Source organism: Ammodytes marinus (assembly GCF_949987685.1).
Source record: "Ammodytes marinus genome assembly, chromosome: 24".
Classification (NCBI taxonomy): domain Eukaryota; kingdom Metazoa; phylum Chordata; class Actinopteri; order Uranoscopiformes; family Ammodytidae; genus Ammodytes; species Ammodytes marinus.
This window is the reverse complement of record NC_137228.1, coordinates 14,742,508-14,762,281: the sequence shown is the minus strand read 5'-3', so window position 1 is coordinate 14,762,281 and position 19,774 is coordinate 14,742,508. Positions and strand designations below refer to the sequence as shown.

The 19,774-nt window shown below is 40.4% G+C and overlaps 1 protein-coding gene across 1 annotated transcript; it reads right to left on the bottom strand.

Annotated features, from left to right (window-relative positions):
- Positions 1 to 390: 390 nt before the first annotated feature.
- On the bottom strand, positions 391 to 6,436 carry pnpla4 (patatin-like phospholipase domain containing 4). Its single transcript, XM_080052661.1, has 7 exons — positions 6,308 to 6,436; positions 4,699 to 4,894; positions 4,010 to 4,104; positions 3,155 to 3,290; positions 2,304 to 2,369; positions 1,989 to 2,141; positions 391 to 1,178 (listed from the first exon to the last, which is right to left on the bottom strand). The coding sequence occupies exons 2-7, from the start codon at positions 4,879 to 4,881 to the stop codon at positions 1,047 to 1,049; spliced, it is 765 nt and encodes a 254-aa protein (XP_079908787.1). The 5' UTR covers positions 4,882 to 4,894; positions 6,308 to 6,436; the 3' UTR covers positions 391 to 1,046.
- Between the last annotated feature and the right edge of the window lie 13,338 nt (positions 6,437 to 19,774).

The window sequence follows — 19,774 nt, the reverse complement described above, 5'->3', positions numbered from 1 at the left end:
AAAATTCTCACTAGTCTTACTGCTTGAGGAAATCAAAAAGAAACCCAGAGTAGAAATATCAACTACTTCAAAGCACTAGACGCTGCCCCAACATACATGAATTCAAGCCCTGGTCTTTCCTGTGAAATACTTGCAGTAGCCAATTGAATCAATTTTTTATTTTTATCTCAACCTCAAAAGCTTGAAGCTGAGGAAAAAATGGAATGGCTCCGTGGAAAATGGATTAACAGTGAGAATGTTCATATGAGGGCTTTCCATCATGTTCAGTTGATGTCCTAAAGAGCATAGGAACAGGTCCACAATGTGTGTGTGTGTGTGTGTGTGTGAGTGAGAGAGATAGTGTGTGTGTGTGTGTGTGTGTGTGTGTGTGTGAGAGACTTAGTGTGTTAGTGTGTGTGTGTGTGTGAGAGACTTAGTGTGTTAGTGTGTGTGTGTGAGAGTGAGTGTGTATGTGTGTGTGTGTGCGTGTTGAGGTGTACTGTATCTGATTGAAGCTCACAATGATTGACAAACTCTTTCATGCTCCACTTTATATTTTATCTCTGGAGTGTAAAGGTTAAATGAAGAAATGAAAATGTATAAATATACAGTGATCCAATGGAAAACCAACCAACATACTATAGGTTCATAGATCTGCCATTCATAGATCAGTTTTATAATAGAAAAATCCTGGTAAAATCCATAAAATCCATATTGTCATGGGCTGCTTGTGGTGTAGTGGTTGGAGACGCGGGTTAGAATCCAGCCCGGGTCGTTCTCTGCATGTCATTCCCCTCTCTGCCCCATTTCATCCCTGTCGCTCCAAAAAACTGTCTAATAAAAGCAAAAATGCACCAAAAAAAGTCTTAAAAAAACCCGCTACAATCACATAAGAAATAAATAAGAATAAAATCCATTAAAATCCATAGAATTCTCATAGATAAATCAAAGTCCTGGTGGGGCCTCTTGGACCAGATCGATATTGTAAATAAGAAACTGTTCTTGATGTTTTATCTGGAAAAATAAAGTTAAAATAAAATAAGTCATAGTCAATGTTTTGTAGTAGTTCAGCTCATCCATTCTTCTCTCTTGAGGAACCTGACGGCGTCGCTGAAACCTTGTTCCCATAGCGACCGCATCCCCCTGTCGGACGGGGGAAACAGAGCCCGGTTCAGACGCTTGATGTTTTCAATGGAGAACTGGAGAACAAACAAAGAAATACACAGAATCTAGGTCAGAACCAGTCAAAGAAAATACACTGTTTCCCCAAAAATATGTGTTAGGGGGCGGCCAGAAGACCACGATATGGGCTAAAAATGATATAACAGTATTTTTCATGATTTGGAGTTTGGACAGTTATGGTATATATATCTTTTTTGTGTATTCTATATTTTCAAATGAGTAGCCTGGTCAATCTTTTTATGTAAATAAATGAAATATGTATAGTTTGATAGTACAGAAAGTGATGGGCCAAGAAATAAATTCACAATACACCTGAAAGCCATAGGTCAAAACCAGTCACAGAAAATACACTGTAACGCAGGGTTTAATACCAAGAATATTTGTTAGGCATGGTGGCTAGTGGAGGGCGGCCAGAAGACCAAAAAACAGTATTTTTCATGATTTAAAGTTTGGATGGTAACAGTATATTATATCATATTACTTTTTTGTGTATCCTATATTTTAGGAGTAGCCTGTCCTATCTTTTTATGTAAATACATTAAATGTGTTTATATTATAAGAAGTAACTGGTATCCTTTTCCAATAGAGTCATGGTAGAGTTTCTTAACACCAAAAATCCTGATATTAGCAGCAGCTTAACAACCAACTTCACTATACTTGGCATAGAGGGCCGCCATGCCTGGAATACACCATTACTTATCAGGGTAAGCAGTGGCTAAAAAAAATTACTTGAAAAATAAATAAAAATAAAATCCGGATACACCTGAGAGCCATAGTTAGGCCTATGTCTTAGGTAATTAGTTTAAAATGATCGATTCATTCCTCACCATAATGTCCATGTTTGCCAGTCTGAGCTGCCTGTTGTAGCGCCCCCTATGGACCGGACACACATCCTGCAGGCCAGTGAACGGAGACACAGTGATGGTTCGGCCAGAGGGAAGGATAGGCAGCGCGTCAGTGAAACCTCCGTCGATCCATTTCTATAGAGAACCATTCAAGATTCAAGATGGTTTATTCATCATATTCACATTAACAATTACAACAGCAGCCATTTGCAAGGACATTCTAGTTATTGCCTTGAATGCTTTGGCAAAACTTTTAATATCGTCATGCCAATAAAGCTAATTTGAATAGAATATTACCTCTCCTCTGAATTCAACTGCTTTGAGTCCGGCATAGACTGGCACAAAGCTGCTGGCCAGGAGAGCCTGTAGAAGTAACACACGCATGCACGCAGAAACACACACACGCACACACGCATAAACACACGCACGCACGCACACACACACACTATTAGGGCCATTGCTTGTGATATATAGTATGATGACAGCATTGACTTTGATAGTTTCCCTTTCTGGTCAAAGCAATAAAAAAATCCAGCACAACAACGCAGTAGAACGAAAAAAAAACAAGGATGTAAAACGTTTATGAACTGAAAGCATCAAGACTATATTTAGAGAGTTGTATGTGTGTGTGTGTGTGTGTGTGTGTGTGTGTGTGTGTGTGTGTGTGTGTGTGTGTGTGTGTGTGTGTGTGTGTGTGTGTGTGTGTGTGTGTGTGTGTGTGTGTGTGTGTGTGTGTGTGTGTGAGTGAGTGAGTGAGTGAGTGAGTGAGTGAGTGAGTGAGTGAGTGTTCCTTTATGAGCTTGTCCCTGGAGGTAAACGTGGATACGATGAGGTTTTTGCCAGTGTGTGAGTGTGTCTGTCTATCTCTCTGCCTGTGTGTCTGTCTGTCTGTGTGTGTGTGTGTGTTTTAGTCTGTGTCTGTCTGTGTGTGTGTGTTAGTCTGTGTTTGTCTGTGTGTGTGTTTGTGTGTCTGTCTGTATGTCTCTGTATCTGCGTGTCTGTCTGTGTGCCTGAGTGTCTGTCTGTCTGTTTGTGTGTGTCCGTGTCTGCCTGTGTGTGTGTGTGTGTGTGTGTGTCTCAGTGTCTGTCTGCCTGTATGTGTGTGTGTGTGTGTGTGTGTGTGTGTGTGTGTGTGTGTGTGTGTGTACCTTGATGAGCTCGTCCCTGGTGTTAAACGTGGACACGATGCGATTCTTTCCGGTGTGTGAGTGTGTTATTGAGACGTGGAGCCGGTCTGTAGCCAGACTGTGAGCTTGGCTGGGCAGAATGTCTTCTATCCCCTCCCTACGCACACACACACACACACACACACACACACACACACACACACACACACACACACACACACACACACACACACACACACACACACACACACACACACACACACACACACACACACAGAACAGATGCTCACTTGTCTAGTTTTTTAATTATAATATCCCCATGGGGTCTCATAAACACAGGTCTATCTTTACTACAGCAACATGTAATTATTACTCAATCTGTTGAACATATACAGAGCAAGCGAAGCATACTAATGAAGGTAACTATGGGATAATGTAGTACAGGGAAATCGCTGTACTGGGCTTGGTGTTTTTTATTTGTGGTGTTTTTACATATTTCCGAGGCATTTGACAGATTTTTACAAATACCTACTTTAATCAAATTAAAATAGACTTTATTTATACTTAAAGGTGGAGTCAGTGATTCTAGAAAACGCTTGTTGTCAAAATAATTCCTTGCCAAAATCAGTGAATATCTCCTCACGATCCGCTACCTGTCTGTACTGTGTGTGCGCTGAAAAACAATCTGGTGGCGTAAATTGTCAGCCTAGGCTCTGTAAACTGGTATGTAAACAAAGGGTATGAAAACAAAGGGGAGGGGGGGGGGGGTGCAACCGTAGCTAGCAACATGCCTGTTTGTTTACAGAGCCTAGGCTGTGTATAATCACTGGATTTTCTCTTCAGTGCACAGTCACACGCAGTATGCTGGTGACTTACTGTAGTCTGAGCATGAAGTCAAACCCCGGGGTGATGGCTCCAAAGCGCTGCTGTCTCACGCTCTCTGCAAAGCTGAACGTGAACTCTTTACAGTCCTGAAAAACAAACAAAAACAATCAAACACTGGAGTCTAATAATAACAGCCTGAAATTCACTGCATTTGTCTGAAGTTCTAGTGCTCAGAAACCCTTTTCCAGCCATTCTACATCACTGTTTAAATGTTTCAATTGTTTTTTTTTCTCTCTTCATCAGTTGTTGTATATCTGATGTATTTGCTTATTTATATTGTGTATGTATTGTTGTTTTTGCTTTGCATTTGTTTGACTCGTCATCTTTGCAAATGAGGGTCACACCTCAAGTGATCTCTCAAGAATAAATAAAGGTTAAATTGATTATTAGAAAAAAATACTGTATCTGTAACCTACATATTGTGCGTATGAGGAATACACCATCTTGAGTCTTGAATCTTTACCTCTAACTAAACACACACAAGCTAACAGACACAAACACAGGCACAGACACACACACACACAGACACACACACACACACACACACACACACACACACACACACACACACACACACACACACACACACACACACACACACACACACACACACACACACACACACACACACACACACACACACACACACACACACACACACACACACACACACACTTTACCTCTAGCTTCTCCGGAGCGGTGATGACCACAGCAGCGACTAGAGCCCCAGCCGAGGCCCCTGCACACGCCCCCAGAGCGCCTAGTAACCGGTCTCCATGGCGATAGAATGCCCCCACTGCACCCAGCTGGTACATCCCCAAAAACCCACATGCTGCAAAGGACAGGTGGTTCAGGGCGGCCATTTTTTATTTACACCTGTTACAGTGACATAACATGGGAGGAAATTAGTTTATTAGGACATTTCACTTTAGCATGCTACAGCTGAAAGCACGTAGCCAACAGGTTAGTAAGTAAGTCAGTAAGTCAATTAAGTCAACTGTACACTAGGCACATTGAAATTTGTCTTTTCTCATATCCCCTCTCAAGTCTTTCCACTCCAGAGGGGGTCAGAGCACAGGGTCAGCCATAGTACAGCGCCCCTGGAGCAGTCTGGTGTTAAGTGTCTTGCACAAGGACACTATGGTAGAGTAGTTTTACTACTAACACCCTCCTGTCCGGTGCCGGGGATCCAACCAGAGACCTCATGGTTATTGGGAGGAACCTGTTTCCTAGGCCATCCTACCACCCAAATTCACTTTATTATTTCACTTTTAGCATGCTACAGCTGAAAGCCTGTAGCCTACAAGGGTATTAATTGATATTTGGTGCAACACATTAGTATAGTAATACATAGTATTAGTTAGGGCTGAACAATTCAATTTATATTTATCTGCACTGTGTCCTTGCACTACTGTTGTGTTTATTTGTGTCTCAGGTGTTGCTCTCTTCACTTGTGTGTTTCTATTCTACATTTTCTTCTTCTATATCACATTGTTGAGAGGAGCCTGGGACTTAAGAATTTCATTGCCAACGACTTGCTGCTGTACCCCTCCTCTGAAACTGCACAGTGCACCTTTAAACCTGCAGTGTGTAGAATTTTGGGTTTTATTTCCTATCAGACTTTGTAGAAAATAATTATAATATCCCATCTAGAATCTTGCACAATAACTCACATGATCACTTTTACTTCTACTTTCATTCTATATTAGATATTGTGGTGTAGGGCTGTAGAGTAACACATCAAATAATAGTAAATAATAAACTAAAAATAAAACATAATTAGCAGGTAATGTAGCCTACATTTAAAACTATGTTTAAAGTAGGTTTCAGGATAACAACAAAGGCTGATTTTTCAAAGTAAAACAAATCAATGTTTCTGCTGCTATAGAAATCCACTTATAAGTCTATAAGCAATAATAACGCAAATATAATAAATTAAATAGCCTAGATTTCGACAATCAGCTATTTGATTTGTTTCAACAAACGGTCAGTGTTGTAGGCAATAGGCTACTAGTCCTACTACTAGTTCTGTCCATTCAAAAAGTGATTTTAAATAATGTAGGCTATACATACACTATAAGCATTTACGTGTCAATACAGAGACTACATACTTAAATCAACGCGATGCCGAGTTAACTATAGTTTCGTTTAAGCTTTTTACGATTTTTAAATATAGTTAGGTCACGTAGAAAAGTAAGAGAATACAAAGAGCAGCTGACGTAACCGATATAACCTTTGGTCGGATTGAATAGGCTATAGATCTACAGGCTATAACATAAGAGGACCTACCTTTTAGCGTTTATAGCACATTTTGACGGGCTTTTATGGGCTAAATAAGGCAGAACAGCTCGTTACTAAGCGGTAATTAGCAAGGCAACATAGCTTTATGATACAATGTAATGTTACTACACGTTGAACCGAAACACCGGAAGTAAGACGGGGACTGTCAACAGTGCTTTTTCCGCTCATGATTTTCAACATAAAACATCAACCTCCATTAGAAATAACTGAGCTACTGTAGCGACTGCTCTCCAATAAAGGCCGCTAAGAGGCTTAATGGGCTCCAGGCAGTTACGCGTCCAAACAAATCTCCAACTCCGGTGATGGGTATAGTTTAAAGAGTTTAATAAATGAAAGGCAGAATTACAACGGATGAATGAGAACATGTAGATGGTGTTGAAAATAAACAAATAAAATATATACTGCTGTAATTGAAGGTTATTTGACGTTGTTGACGATAAGTTGACGCTAAGTTGACGGTAAACAGAAAATAAAACAGGTGCGCCACTAACCCCCTTTGTATCCTAACCCTCGCCCGCCACAAGTGCCCCGGTATATAAACCACACCCACACCCACATGTGTCAATCAAAACGGAAGTGTATAACTTTTCAAAATAAACAATTTTGGCCCCTACAATTCCGGCCCCTAATTATTATGTTTCAAATTCAAATAATAATTACACATTTGACATGACAATCAACACAGTAAATATATTTTCTTGATCTTCTTTCTTCATTATTTGTAATCCAAAGAAAGAGTGATTAGTCAAAGTCATGTCTCCAGGAACAAAGTCAAGAGGTCAAAAGTTTGTTTGGGTCAGTCAATGATCCTCTGCCTCCAGTAGTAGGCAGACTTTGTTGATGGGCCTGGTCAGAAATCCCGTCTTGGACTTGATCCGAAGCTGACGTACAAGTCCCTTTTTGTCCATCATGGTCTCCACAATCCTTCCAGTCAACCAGGAGTTGCGAGGTGCTGAATCATCCACAATGACGACGATGTCTCCTGGGGTGAAGTTGCGTCTTATGTTGGACCATTTCTGTCGTTCTTTTTTTCTTCTTCTTTTTCTTTCTCTCTTCTCTTTCTTTCTCTCCATCAGGGTTCTGAGGCCACTCTTCCTGAGGACCAAGAAGAAACGGAGGTCCGTACACCCACATTTCCTTCTTTAGGAAAGCTTTAACTTTCACACCTCTGGAAGCCATGTCTGCGGGATTGTCATTTGTGTTGACATACCTCCACTGATGTTCATCTGAGGCTTTGGCAATTTCAGTCACTCTGTTAGCCACGAATGTTCGAAATCGTGTGGTCCTGTTCTTTATGTACTTGAGCACAGAGGTGCTATCAGTCCAAAATGTAGAGTCTGCAAGTTCCATCTGCAGCTCTTTCCTCAATATTGTGTCCATTCTGCCTGCCATGGTAGCAGCAGTCAACTCCATGCGAGGGATAGTGACTGGCTTCAAAGGAGCCACTCTGGCCTTTCCCATCACAAATGCACAATGTGTTTGGCCATGGTTGTCATGCAGTAACAAATAACTCACAGTTCCATAACCATCCTGACATGCATCAGCAAAATGGTGTAGCTGAGCAGATGTTACCGTTCCGAAGTTTGTAGGTTTGAAGCATCTATTGACTTTAAAGTCTTCCAAGTTATGGAGTTCCTGAATCCAGCTCATCCATTCCTGCACAAAAGAGTCTGGTATCACATCATCCCAACCAGTCTTTTCCCGACACAATTCCTGTAGGATCCTTTTTGCAGTCAGGACTACTGGTGCCAACATTCCAAGGGGATCATATACAGAGCTGACAGTCGACAAAATCCCTCGTCTTGTCAGTGGTCTGTTTTTGAGGATGATTTTGAACTTGAAGACGTCAGACTGAACACACCATTGTACACCTAACATCCTCTCCACAGGTAATTTGTCATGGTCCAAATCCAGATCCTTCATTTCTTTTGCTCTTTCCGTTTCAGGTATGGCAGCCAATACATGACGACTATTGCTTATCCACTTGGTGAGTACAAAGCCTCCCTTGGAGCAAATGGCTCTTAACTCGTGATAAAGAGCTATTGCGTCCTCTTCTGAAGCTGCTGAAGCGAGGCAGTCATCCACATAAAAGTTGTTCAAGATGGTGTTGATAGTTTGTGGGCTGAACTGGCCAGTGTTGTCTTCAGCACATTTCCTCAGGGCAAAATTTGCACAACTTGGAGATGATGTTGCTCCAAATAAATGCACCGTCATTCTGTATTCCACCATGTTCTGACTGTAATCTCCATCAGGCCACCAGACGAACCGTAGCAGGTCCCGATCTTCCTTTGGTACTTGCACTTGGAGGAACATCGCTTCGATATCCGCAGCAATGACAACAGGTTCTTTACGGAATCTAGCTATGACTCCAATCAAGGTGCTGGTGAGGTCTGGCCCCTGTAAGAGCTGAGAGTTCAGTGAAACTCCCCGATATGTAGCTCCACAGTCGAAGACTACTCGAAGTTTTTTCTTTTGTGGATGCAAAACTCCATGGTGTGGTAGATACCATTTTCTGCCATCACTACGCTCCAAGATCCCTTCTGGTACTTTCTCTGCATAACCCTTGGATATCATGTCAGACATGAAGTTGGTGTACTCCAAGTGATAGCATGGATCTCTCTGGAAACGCCTTTTTAAGTTTAGTGTCCTCTGTTCAGCGCAGTTCTTATTGTCAGGCAAGCAGATTTTCCTGTCCTTCAATGGTAAGCCAAAGCAGTAATGTCCATTTACCAGCTTTGCAGATGCTGAAACCAACTCCAAGAACTGCTGATCTTCTTTTGAAGGTTCTTGGTCATCTTTGACACATTCAGGAAAGTCAATCTTGTACTGCTGCTCCCACTGCTCATCAAGTGTAACAACTGATATCCTGTTAACACTGATGTCTGACTGCTCCTGAGCATAATCATCTTTTCCTCCCAGAGGTCCATTAACTGTCCAGCCGAGCAATGTTTTAACGGCATACGGTTCATCTCCCACACTTCTAATGACTTGAAGTGGTTCAAGAGCCTTTGGTACATCAGAGCCAATCAGCAACTCAATCTCACAGTCCAGTTCAGGTAAGTGAATATTCTTCAAATGAGACCACTGTTTGATGTCATTTTGATGTGGGATGTTTCCTTTGTGCACAGGCATTGTCTTCTGTGTGTACACACATGGGAGATCACAGAACTCAGTGCCATTCAGTCCTGTTACCTCTAGGCCTGAAACAATGCTGGTTTCCACGACCTTCCTTTGACCCATTGTTCTCAGAAGAATATTTGATTTTCTTCCCTGGAGATTGAGTTTAGTCATTAGCCCCAATGTGCAAAATGACGCAGTGCTTCCCGGGTCAAGAAATGCATATGTATGCACTGTTGTGTTCCCCTTCTTTGCCTTTACTTTCACAGGCACTATTGAGAGTTTGCAGTTGTCTTCACCGGCCCCAGTAAGACCACTTGTCTGTACCGAGGCTATGGCTCTGTTGTCGGCTTCTTCTTTTGTTGGAGATTGCTGCTTGTCCATTTCGTTCCTTCTTTGGTGGATATGCAGCATCCGAGGATGCTTCAAATTGCATATGTTGCAGCTGAGTCGCTTCCTGCAGTCCTTACTCATGTGTCCCTTCTGCAGACAACCAAAGCAGGCTCCATTTTCTTTTAAGAAAGTGATTTTCTCATGATGTGCTTTCTTTTCCAATAGGAAACACACCTCCAAAGCATGTCCACCTCCACAGAACATACACCTTTTTACAGCCGGCCAACTCTCCATTTTCCTAGGTCCATTTCCATGTTTCTCATGTGCAACTGTCACAGTGGTAGCAAATGTACTCCCTTTGACTCTTGGATGCTGTGGTTTTGACATAAAACTCCTTCCATCCTTGCTTGGTGTTGGAGTGTCTCTGATGTCTCCAAACACTGGATCAGTTGCAATCCTCACTTGTTTTTCCAGGTAATTAACCAGATCCCTGAAGGTAGCTCTTTGTTTGTACCTTTCCTGAAAATCACATGCCACAGATCTCCATTTATCCCTCAGTCGATATGGCAGCTTCTTTATGATAATTAGCAGATTAGCAGACATGTTGAGCTCCTGCATGTTGTTGACATCTTCCATGGCATTGCAACATCCTCTTAGAAACAGAGTGTATGCTTGTAATGTTTTTGTGTCATCTGGTTTTATTGACGACCATGAAAGAGCCTTCTCCATGTAGGCTGTAGCGATTTTATGCTCGTTGCCAAAGTGCTCCTGCAGTAAGGACTTTGCCTTCCTGAATCCTCTTTCTGCTGTCATATGAAGGCAGCTCCTCACCATTTCTCTAGGTTGTGCTTCTGTATACTGTTCGAGATAATAAAGACAATCTGTGGGGTTTGGGTTCTTGCTTTCAATATTGTGTTCAAAGGATTTTATGAATGTTTGAAATTGAAGTGGGTCACCATCAAAACGACGAATCTCTTTCTTGGGCATTAAAGAGAGACACTGTTGCTGGACCATTAATGCAGTGATGTCATTTTGCTTTTCCATGATATGAATCATATTACTCTGTTCACCATTGCTTGGAGCAGGCAATGTTGTAGGTACTGTAACATGTGCATCCATAGTCAATGTATTTGACTGTACTGTCACTGGCACTGTGGGGAGAGATTGGGTTTGCGTAATGTCTCCGTCAGCAGTGGCAATCATTTGTGTTCTATTTTCATGTTGTTTCTTCACCATATATGAGTTCATACCATCTGACGCTCTTGATCTGTGGCTACGCACACCAGGGGCCTCATTTATCAAACTTTGCGTAGGATTTGCGTTAGAAGGTTGCTTTCGTAGGATTTAGGGCAGTGCGTGCGAAAGATATTTTCCGATTTATGAAGCAGTGCGCACTCACGTCCTACGCCTATTTCCCTTTATAAATCACAATCAACTCTAAATGTGGCGCAGCCTTTGCGGGCTTCACGTACCGCCCATATTTACCCATACATAGTCATCGACACGCCCGAATGAATATCATTTACTGAGTGCATGAAGGCGGTAGTGGCAATCGCCGACTGAAAGGGAAATGGAAAAATAAACTCCACACGGTGTGGATCACTGCGGTCACCCCGAAGTAGCCGTTGGAGAAGTGGCGAACAGGGAAAATATAGTTTGGTGGCAGTGTGAGCGTAAAGGCGATAGAGTGCAGCCTGTGGCGATCTCTGTGAACGCTGTGGCCGAAATAAAAAGAAGTGATCCGACATAAAAGTGGACGCAAACAAGTGCATATCCTCACTCACACAACAGTGTTTGTGCCACGAGCGGGGGGCACTGAGACCCCCCATGAGATACAGATTCGGAGAATTCATCCAGGGGCAGTGACGGGCGGCGGAGGGTTAATAATAAACTTCACAGTCCCTTTCAAAACACAATTGCGACGTGCTTAAACACAAAGAAAAACACATAAATAAAACGGACTAAAAGCCGTGAAAAAAATCACAGTAGCCTATGTGATGTACAGTAGGCTTATCATTAGTGTATGAAAAGGTGCACTCCTGTCTGCCTGACTGAGGCATCGAGAACAGCGTCAGTGTAAAAGTAATAGGCTGTATTCCACCTCAATATTATCAGAATTAATTCCACAACATGCAGATAGGTTATTCTTTAATAACTGCAGAGTTTATTCGAACGTTGCTATTTTGTTTTTATTTGCACTCATATGTCTCCGTGTGTAGGCTATTTAAGATCCTAATTCGTTTTGTTTTTGTTGGTATCACTCCATGGAAAAATCGGTCGAGGCATATTAATTGTAAGAATGGCTTTATCCGTTTTGCAAAGGAACTCCCGATGTATGACATGCATGCATGGCTTAATACGATTAATTTTACACAGACACATTCGTTCTCGTACTTCATTCATCTGCCGACTGGAGTCGCCAGTTCTCCTTTCTCCACTTTTTGTCCGTACGCATGGGTTATATTGTGCGTGGAACACCGCACTTCTTCCCGTCAAGTATACTTTTGATAAATCGCAAATGTTGCTTAGTGAGCCACGTACGCACTCTATTGTGCGTACGCACCGTTGATAAATGAGGCCCCTGATCTACTTGAGGCTCTGAGAATTTTCATTTTTGCCATTGTAGCAGCAAGGTTTCCATCCAGTTCCAGTTGCTCTTTTTTCCTCCTTAGCTGCTCTTCCTGCTTCCTAAGCTGCTCTTCCTGTGCTTCTATGGCATGTTTATCTTTAAGCATTTGTTGTTGCACAATAAGAGCAGCCATTTCAGCCTCAGTCTTGATGCATGCAGATGAGGTGGTGGACAATCTTGAGCATGAAGAATGTGATTTGTGACTCCGGTTTGTAATATTTGACACACTGTCACTTGGATTTATTTCATCCTGCATGTCAGATATCGCTTTATTCTGTTGGGAAGGAATGGCAGGTTGAACATCAGAGTGTGGTATATTTCCCTTTAATTCAACAGGTGCCTCCTCTTCAGTTGGAATGGGAAAGATGACTGATTGTGCAGTTAACACATCTGTAGTCACATTTCTTGCTTGCTGACAGGGTCCTTCAATCTCAGAGAGCCATGTTTGGACATCATCAGTGAAGTCTGTGTTGTGTTTTATTATGCGTCCAAACCATTCATTTTGTGTTACCTTTTCCTCTTTGGGAAGTAAAACCATCACTGACTCATGTGTTGCATTTGCATTTTCATGCAGTTGTTTGAGTTCCTCCAGTTTGAATTGCACTTTCTTTGCATTTTCATCACATTTCATGAGCCCTTTCATTTCAAGTGAGAGCTCTTTCATTTTTGTCACATTAGATTGACGTTGCTTTTGAAGAGTTTCCATTTTGCAAGCCAGCGCTTTGGCTGTAAGCTTGACCGTTCTCTTCTCCGTATTTTCCATTTCATTTGCGTCACTCATTATGCGAACTTTCAATTTTCACAATTCATCAAAGCACAGAGCAACAGACACAATGCAATCCGCAATGACATTGATTCAGCCAATATGCGATTTCCACACAACAGCACAGCACAGCACAGCGGCGGCCTCAGCCCACCACGCGGTCAAATCAGCCCAAACAATTGCCGATCGCGACAACCAAGCACGCGCAACACAAGCCAAAACAAACAGTCCCCAATGGACAAAACGGCAGCCTTCCAAACTGTGTTCAACTTCAAACAAATACACAGAAGGATCAACAAACATACCGTTTCTGATGGCTGTGATGCACTGCTGTCACTCGCGCGTTACACCGCTGCTGCAGCTGTCAATTGTGTCTCTGATCCAAGGCGTCCGTGGAAAAGAGTCCAATGTTGCTTAGTTCGTTCACTCCAAAACATCGAGATCCAAGCGGTAAGAGCAATGTTGAATCCCGTCCATGCCTTGGTGTTTTTGGATTGTGTTTTCTGTTTACTAATTGTAGCGACTGCTCTCCAATAAAGGCCGCTAAGAGGCTTAATGGGCTCCAGGCAGTTACGCGTCCAAACAAATCTCCAACTCCGGTGATGGGTATAGTTTAAAGAGTTTAATAAATGAAAGGCAGAATTACAACGGATGAATGAGAACATGTAGATGGTGTTGAAAATAAACAAATAAAATATATACTGCTGTAATTGAAGGTTATTTGACGTTGTTGACGATAAGTTGACGCTAAGTTGACGGTAAACAGAAAATAAAACAGGTGCGCCACTAACCCCCTTTGTATCCTAACCCTCGCCCGCCACAAGTGCCCCGGTATATAAACCACACCCACACCCACATGTGTCAATCAAAACGGAAGTGTATAACTTTTCAAAATAAACAATTTTGGCCCCTACATTGATTGATTGATTGATTAAACTTTATTTCAGACATATCAAAAAAAAAAGAAAAACTAAAAGCATGAAAACACAACACAAAGAATATGTTCAAATGATTTCACAAATAAAAATAAACAAAATAAACAAAAAATAAACATAACATTGAATTGATATGCCTGAAAAGGAGTAGGAAGAAGTATAAACTTATTTAATCCTACCCCTTTTCCACAGCTCAATAACTTTATAATAATTTTTTATATATATATATATTTTTTTATATTTATACAATCCATATATCCATATATACTCGACGCCATTGCAAATGAGGGACACCCCTGAATTGGTCTCCCGAGGATAAACAAAAGTCAAACGAAAAATGAAATGAAATATCCACTACATACATCCATACAAAAATACATCCACCGTATGCATCAACACAATTCATACGTCCATATCTCCATATTTGTACAACTCACATATCCATATCCACACATACATATACTTTCCGTCTTAAATCTCTCCCTCATCCCTGTACCTGTTAAAAATCATTGCTTTGAATTTTTTTTTGAACTGAATCATGTTTGGACATTGCTTTAACTCCGTGCTCATACCATTCCACAGTTTCACACCACCAATTGAAATGCAATGACATTTTAAAGTCATGCGTGCAGCCAGTGTCTTAAAGTTTAACTGTTCCCTCAAATTATAACCACCCTCTCTGTCAAAAAAAAGTTTTTGAATGTTACCTGGTAGCAGTTTGTTTCTAGCTTTGAACATGATTTGTGCAACTTGATATTCAACCAGGTCATTGAACTTTATGATACGGGAATGTAAAAAGAGGAGGTTGGTGTGATCATAATATCCAGCTTTATTGATTATTCTTATGGCTCGTTTTTGAAGTGTGACTAGTGGTAGCAGTGAGCTTTTGTAAGTGGTCCCCCAGACCTCCACACAGTAAATTAAATAAGGTAAGATCATTGAGCAGTAAAGAATATGCAATGATTTGTGATCCAATATATGCTTTGCTTTACCCAGGACTGAGATGCTTCGTGACAGTTTAGATTTAACATGATTTATGTGAGGTTTCCAGCATAGCTTGTGGTCTATTGTCACACCCAAGAATTTATTTACATACACTCTTTCAATATTAACACCATCTATCTTGACATTTATATCACTATTTAAATTACAATTTCCAAACAACATGATTTTTGTTTTGCTTAAATTCAATGATAATTTATTATTGTCAAACCACCTTTTTAATTTGCTCATTTCAGAAGTAATTGACTCCAGAAGCTGCTGCAAGTCCTCTCCCGTACAAAAAATATTTGTGTCATCTGCAAATAACACAAATTGTAAAATATTTGATGTTTTACATATGTCATTTATGTAGAGAATAAAAAGAATTGGCCCTAACACTGACCCCTGGGGGACCCCACAAGCAATGTCCAAACAAGCTGACACGTATTCACCCATCTTCACAAACTGTTGCCTGTTCTGTAGATAGCTCCTCAGCCAGTTTAATACAACCCCCCTGATACCATACTGTTCTAATTTATTAATTAATATATCATGATTTATGGTATCAAATGCTTTTTTGAGATCAATAAAAACACCAGCTGCATATTTCTTTTGGTCCAGGGAATTTGTAATCTTTTCAATTAGCTCAATGACTGCTAATGAAGTGGATCGGTTGGGTCTGAATCCGTATTGGCTGTCAGTTAGTAAATTGTGTTTATTGATGAATTTATTAAGTCTAGCAGCAAATACTTTTTCTAAGATTTTTGAGAATTGAGGAAGCAGTGAAATAGGCCTGTAGTTTGTGAAGTGGTGTTTGTCTCCAGTTTTGTACAGCGGTATGACTTTTGCAATTTTCATTTTTCTTGGGAATTCACCAGTTTTAAATGATAAATTACAGATGTGCGTTAATGGCTTCGAAATTCCGTGAATTACCTCTTTGACTATTCTCATATCAATGTCACTATAGTCAGTAGAAGTTTTATTTTTGCATTTATTGACAATCTCTATAATTTCACTCTCTTCCACTGCTGTTAGAAACATTGATTTTGGATTAATGTCTATGAAATCATTAATCCTGTCATCAGATCTCACAGGAACAGGTATTTTTTCAGCCAGTATTGGTCCAACATTTACAAAATATTGGTTGAAGCCATTTACTGCATCATCCATATTATCAATAGTCATATCATTTTCAATAAACTCATGCGGATAATTAACTTGTCTAGAACCATTTCCAATAACATTATTCAGTATCTTCCATAGACCTTTAATATTGTTTTTATTATTATCTATTAATTTTCTATAATATTCTTTCTTACTAATTCTCATAATGTTAGTTAGTTTATTTTTATATTTCTTATATTTATGTTCAGCATCTTTGGTTCTAAGCTTTATAAACTCTTTATATAGTGTATTTTTCTTTTTGCAGGCATTTTGTAATCCCTTAGTTATCCATGGACTATCTGAATATTTTAATTTAATTTTAATTTCTTTTATTGGACAATATTTATCATACAACAATTTAAATATCCCCAAGAATATTTCATAACCTTTATCAATATTTTCTTCTTTATATAATGGTTCCCAATTTTGATTTAATAATTCATTTTTTAAAGTGTTTATTGCCTCTTCTGTCCGTACTCTTCTGTACTTGAATGTACTCTCCCGTTTTTCCCTTTTTTCCCTCTTGTAGTTGTTGTTGTACACAAGAAATACTGGCAGATGGTCACTTATGTCATTGATCAACACCCCACTCTTGGTTTTACTCTCTAAAATATTTGTAAAGATATGGTCGATCAATGTCGAACATGTTGATGTTATCCGAGTTGGCTTGGTGATCAATGGGTACAACCCTCTACTGTATAGCAGCTCCAAATAGTCACTAGCTGGTACTTGTCTCTGCAGACTCAACAAATCAATGTTTATGTCCCCACACAAAATATACATTTTCTTTTCGTTAAGCTGACACAACACTTTTTCTAGATGTTCATTAAATGTTTCTATTTTTGACCCAGGTGTTCTGTAAATACATGTAACAACAGCATTCCTCTTATTTTCCATATCAATCTCCACTGTAACACATTCAAATAAATCAGTAATGGCTGTTGTCATACATTCTACAATTCTGCATTTCAAATCAGTGGTCACAAATAAGGCAACACCGCCTCCCCTCTTATCTCTTCTACTGCAATGATGCAGTTCATAACCTTCCATACAGAAATCTACACCTCGATCTTCATCAAGCCATGTTTCTGACAGCGCTATTACTGAAAATTTATGTTTAAAAGACCTTATGTATTCCTGGATCTTGGCAAAATTTGCATACAAGCTCCTGCAATTAAAATGTATGACTGAAAAATTGTTATCCAAGTTAACTGTGTCATTAAACTTTTCTTCTGTATAGTAATCACACATGGAATCAATTGAGTTGAAACAGTTGTTTTCTGGATCAATATTGCATTCAAAATCATATAACTTGTAGTCTGTGTATTCAGATCTTAACAGTATATGGCCCCCTGTAGGCACGGGCAAATCCGTCTCAGTCATCATTTTCTATTATCAGTTAGATAACATGTCCATGCCAATAAGGCTGCGGGTGCAGGCCATTCCCTCAAACCAGAATCTTTTCGGTATAACTGTTGCATCCACAGCACAAATAGGCACTCCTGCCCGCATCCATCCACACAGTCCCATAAAGAAACTATAAAATATAGGCCTACATCAAGCAGCAAGTGCAACCAGCTTGAGAACAAAATAAATAATTTAGTCCACAATAAGTCCAAAGTGAAAATAAAAAATAGGCTCAGCTGCAATCCTGAGAAAAAAAAGATCTGGGGGAAGTCCCCGCGGCAGAAAACGAAAGTAGGGCTACATAGGCCTATGAAAAAGCAACGGTAACAGAGGCAGTGTGGTTTTAACAGTTTATAGAGCTTGAGCCTGTGTCTCCATGGAAGCATTATAGATCCAGATCGATTAACAGAAAATATAGGCCTACTATATACAGTCATAATGAAGGTGGAAAAGTGCTTCATACCTTGTTCCAATAGGCGCGCAGAACTCCATTCAAAACTTAAAAAACATAGAACTATGAGGATAGAGGCTTTTCGAACGCCCTTCAAAAGAAGTAGAAAATAGAATGAATATCCAGCCAAAAACGTGGCTAATCTTCTGGTCTTCACCTGGCACGGAATTCCTATATTACCCAAAAGCATATTTGGCATCATCTTCATTTGTAGCGGTCCAGGTCTTTCAGCTCCCTAATCATCAACACTTTCTCCGCTTCAGGCGAGGGGCCATTCAACCTTATCAACACCTTGCAATCTCTGGTCCAGGTTGCCTTTATTTTGTGTTCCTTCCATAGCTGCCGTGCTACTCTAGCAATCTCAGCATTTTTAGATGTTAGGTGTTCGTTGATGTACACTGCCGTGCCTTTGAGCTTTTTCCCCTGCATCAATAGCTCTGTTTTGTGTTTACGACTCACAAAACGCATTATGATTCTGGGCTTGATCGCGCGGTCCTTACTTGGTAGAATGTGACAAGCTGCGATGTTGCTCTTGTCCAGGTGGATGTTCCTACTTTGAAGAAAGGATATTACCTGCGATTCGACCGATTCTTGATCTTGCGAGCTTAAACTTTCCTCGCCGTCTCTCTTGGTCGCCGCGGCAGCATACGTCCTCGGTTTAACACCAAGGCCGCTTATTATTACATCTTCTTTGCGGGTGAACAGTTCCATGTCTTGGATTTTACGTTCCAGTTCATCCATCTTCAACACTTTGTTTTCAAGTACAGCAATCCTGCGATCTTTTGCAGCCATACTTTCTCTGAGTTCTTTGACTTCTGCCAAAATGTTTGTGATCTCAGTTTGCTTTGCTGCAACGTCTCTTATATCTAGCGTCAATTTCTTCAGTGTTTCATTCATTTCTCTTATTGTTTCTTCCATCGTTACCTTCCTTGTAGTCATTGTAGCCTCTATGTTCCACAATAATATTAATTTGACTTGCCAATTAAGACTTATATCGATAGAATCAACAAACCATAGAGGAGCCGCGAGCTGCAGCTGCGTTGCGTAAAGTGGCCTACAGCTACCGTAGGCCACTTTACTAGAATATTGTGTCATTACTGTCATTTATATAAAGTTAAATCATGTTACATAGCCTACAATGATGACAAAATGTTGTCAAATAATTCACAAAAATACATTGGTTTGATTGTGTTCTATATTTACTTAGACACCAAAAGAGAGAACTACAGGTCTATCTTGGCGTTTGCAGGTGAATGCGTTGTACTTAAGCAGTTGGCTACTACTCAGGTTTAGTCAAGCAAGAAATACTGTCATTAACTTCTACATAAGCAAAGATTACTCTCTTGTAGTGAAGTTACTTTAAATAACACCCAAGCGAAACTTCAGTCCGACTCCGCACTGAACCACCAACCATAGACGACCCATAATAATCACGCATTTATACTGCCCTCCTGTGGCCCCAATGAGGTACTACACCCACATGTAAAAAGTAAAGGGGACGTCAAATCGGTATAGTATTGAACGCACGGACAATATCGCCCCCTGGTGACCACATACTGTAACTACAGCCGTGTGTAAAGCCAGACGTAATCACATACAAGTAATACTCCCGGTTAAACCTTTCAAAATAAACGTAATAAAACTAGATATGTTTACATACAAGCAGTGCTTCCGG